This window comes from Olea europaea, unplaced genomic scaffold (assembly GCF_002742605.1).
Source record: "Olea europaea var. sylvestris unplaced genomic scaffold, O_europaea_v1 scaffold555, whole genome shotgun sequence".
Taxonomy (NCBI): domain Eukaryota; kingdom Viridiplantae; phylum Streptophyta; class Magnoliopsida; order Lamiales; family Oleaceae; genus Olea; species Olea europaea.
This window is the reverse complement of record NW_019263883.1, coordinates 249,045-251,961: the sequence shown is the minus strand read 5'-3', so window position 1 is coordinate 251,961 and position 2,917 is coordinate 249,045. Positions and strand designations below refer to the sequence as shown.

The window sequence follows — 2,917 nt, the reverse complement described above, 5'->3', positions numbered from 1 at the left end:
GCTCTGCCACTACGCGAGGTCTACAACTGGAATGGGACTGCCTATCCAAACACTTAGCCATGAAACTCCTAGTGAATTAACAAGGTTCCATAGCCGCTAATATGGAAACAATCTCCAGGCGGGAAACTAGAGATCCCCCACTCAGAATGTGGGCATAGTGGGAACGTCAATGTGGGACACGTGGCACCGCATCCGCCCGCGGTTATCCGGCCCCTAAGTCTATAAATAACTCCGGACGCGGCACAGGTAACGGGTTCTCTCTTTCAATCTCTCTTTTTCTTCCTTAAAATTACAATCACATTTTCCAAGCCTATAAACTAATTCTCACACCGGAGGTAAAACGGGGGAGGAAGCCCCACCTTCATTTTTCAAGTCATATATACCAGATGAAGTAAACGAAACGCCCAGCACAATCAGGCAAATAGGAAGGTGTTAATCCACCACAATTTCATTGGCACCGTCTGTGGGAAACGATTTGAACTAAAAAGCCATGTCAAGAAGACGAACAAGGAGTGATACTCGCCTGGTTGGGAATACAGCGGAGTCGGAGTCAGTTGCAAGGGGACGTGAGCCGCTGTCGCCCCCGCAGTATGTGACGCAGAGTCAATTTAGCGCTTTGGAGACCCAGTTGGCAGCAATGATGGCACTCTTACATGACCAGTCGCAGAGAGCCATTGTCCCTCCATTGAGCTCGACGGAAGTGACGAGCCAGCAATCTCCTCAAGCGCCACTCGTGGTTGTCCCGCCCATTTCTCTGCACGGGAGGGGGGGGGAGATGTGGGAGCCCCAGAGATCCAAGCTCAACAGCCCCCGCAAACTATGGTAGACCTGGAACAAAAGATGGAAGAAATCATGGCCCAGAAGATAGATGATGCCTTGTCTAAGAGAAAAGATAGGCGGAGATAGATGGTTTTGGAGGAAGACCCGTTCGCACCATAAATCATGGCTGTCTCCCTGCCTAAAGGTTTTAAAAAGCCCATGACAGAAGCGTATGATGGAGTCACGGACCCGCTTGACCACTTGCGAACCTTCGTAGATCTGATGAGACTTTATGCCGCCCCGGACGCAGTGATGTGCCGATCCTTTCCCCCCACACTCAGGAGGGAGGCTAGGGACTGGGTAGCGACCTTGGCCCCGCGGTTCATCAAATCATTTGATGAGCTCTCCAGGAGCTTTGTAGCTTACTTCCAAGCAGTAAGAGAAAGAGGAAGACAGCCATTGGGTTGATGCAGGTCATACAGGACAAGGACGAGTCATTGCAGGAATACTTAGCTAGGTTCAACCGGGCAACTCTCAGCATAAGAGACCTGCAAATGTCCGTAGTGGTTACCGCCTTGATGAATGGAACGCGAAATCGGGCCTTTAAGATGTCACTCTCCAAGAACCCCCCAGAATCGATGCATGACTTATTGAAGAAGGGGGACAAATATGTCGATGCGGAGGAAGCAGAGAAGATAACTAAAAAGCTCAGGGACGGAAGGGAGGCGGAAGTTCATAAGCGAAAAACATATGACGAGCAAAGGCACACTGATAAGAACAAGCCGAAGAATGAACGTATAAACAAGGGATATGCCCAAGACCGGACGGTCAAGCAGAAGCGAGAGAAGGTCAGGACACCCACCCCTTTGAACATTCCACGTACAAAGTTATTGATGGAGATACAGCACATGAAAGAGCTCGAATGGCCTAAACCGATGCTAACTCCTTCCGACAAGAGAAATCAAAGTAAATATTGCCATTTTCATAGAGATCAAGGGCATGATACCGAAGAATGCCTACAGTTAAAGGAAGAAATTGAGCGCCTGCTAAGAAGGGGACTATTGGCTAAGTATGTGAAAAATGACAAGGGCAAGCAAAGGCTCGAAGGTCTACCCCCACCAAGGGCAGGAGTGATAAACATGATCATCGAAGGAATAGCATCAGGCGGTGACTCAAATTCGACTAGAAAGAGCTATGCGCGTTCTGTAGGGGTCTGCTCTATTCAGAAAAAAGCAAGATTCAACCAGAGCATTACTTTCGATCAAGAGGACTTGATTGATGTAACGCACCCCCATGATGACGCCTTAGTAATAGTAGGCGATATAGCGGATTTTGACGTGAAAAGGTTGTTAGTCGACGGAGGAAGTGCGGCAAATGTCCTCACCTGGGATGCCTTCTTGGGTCTAAAAGTCCCCCAAGAGAAGTTGAAGATGGTGACTACCCCTCTACAAGGCTTTGGAGGGGCAACAGTGATACCGGAGGGGACTATGGAACTTTCAGTCACGCTAGGGACATACCCAGCAACAGTGGTCATCGTGACTAATTTCTTGGTTGTCAAGACCCCCATGGCCTACAACGTTATCTACGGCCGACCATTACTAAATGCAGCTAGTGCGGTCCCATCGACCTACCATCAAGTTATGAAGTTTCCAACTAGTAGGGGAATCGGGTGCGTGTGAGGGGACCAACAGGCATCAAGAAAGTGCTAAGTGGATAGTATACAAGCCAAAGGCTCACCATCAGTCATGATGCTGGATGTGGAACTCCCGAGGGAGCGGATCGAACCGCTCGATATGATTGAAAAAATATTTATAGCCGAAGGACGAGAGTTCAGTGTTGGAACAGGTTTGGGATTTGAAGAGAAAGAAAAATTGGCAAGGTGTCTGGCTGATAACTTGGATGTCTTCGCTTGGGGCCCAGAGGATATCCTAGGAATTAGTCCGACCGTCACACAGCACTGCCTCGGTATCCAGCCAGGGGCTAAACCAGTGAAGCAGAAAAAAAGAAATCTCGCCCCTGAGAGGCAGGCTGCGGCCAGAGCTGAGGTAGAAAAACTGCTACAGGCGGGTTTCATCCGAGAAGTGCAGTACCCCAAGTGGTTGGCAAACATTGTACTTGTGAAGAAGTCAAACGAAAAGTAGTGCATGTGTGTAGATTA

The 2,917-nt window shown here is 49.0% G+C and overlaps 1 protein-coding gene across 1 annotated transcript; it reads left to right on the top strand.

Moving 5' to 3' along the window:
* The first annotated feature begins 490 nt into the window (after positions 1 to 490).
* LOC111389058 lies at positions 491 to 2,438 on the top strand. Its single transcript, XM_023013914.1, has 2 exons — positions 491 to 822; positions 1,181 to 2,438. Exons 1-2 carry the CDS (start codon positions 491 to 493, stop codon positions 2,436 to 2,438), a joined length of 1,590 nt encoding a protein of 529 aa, XP_022869682.1.
* Positions 2,439 to 2,917: the final 479 nt, after the last annotated feature.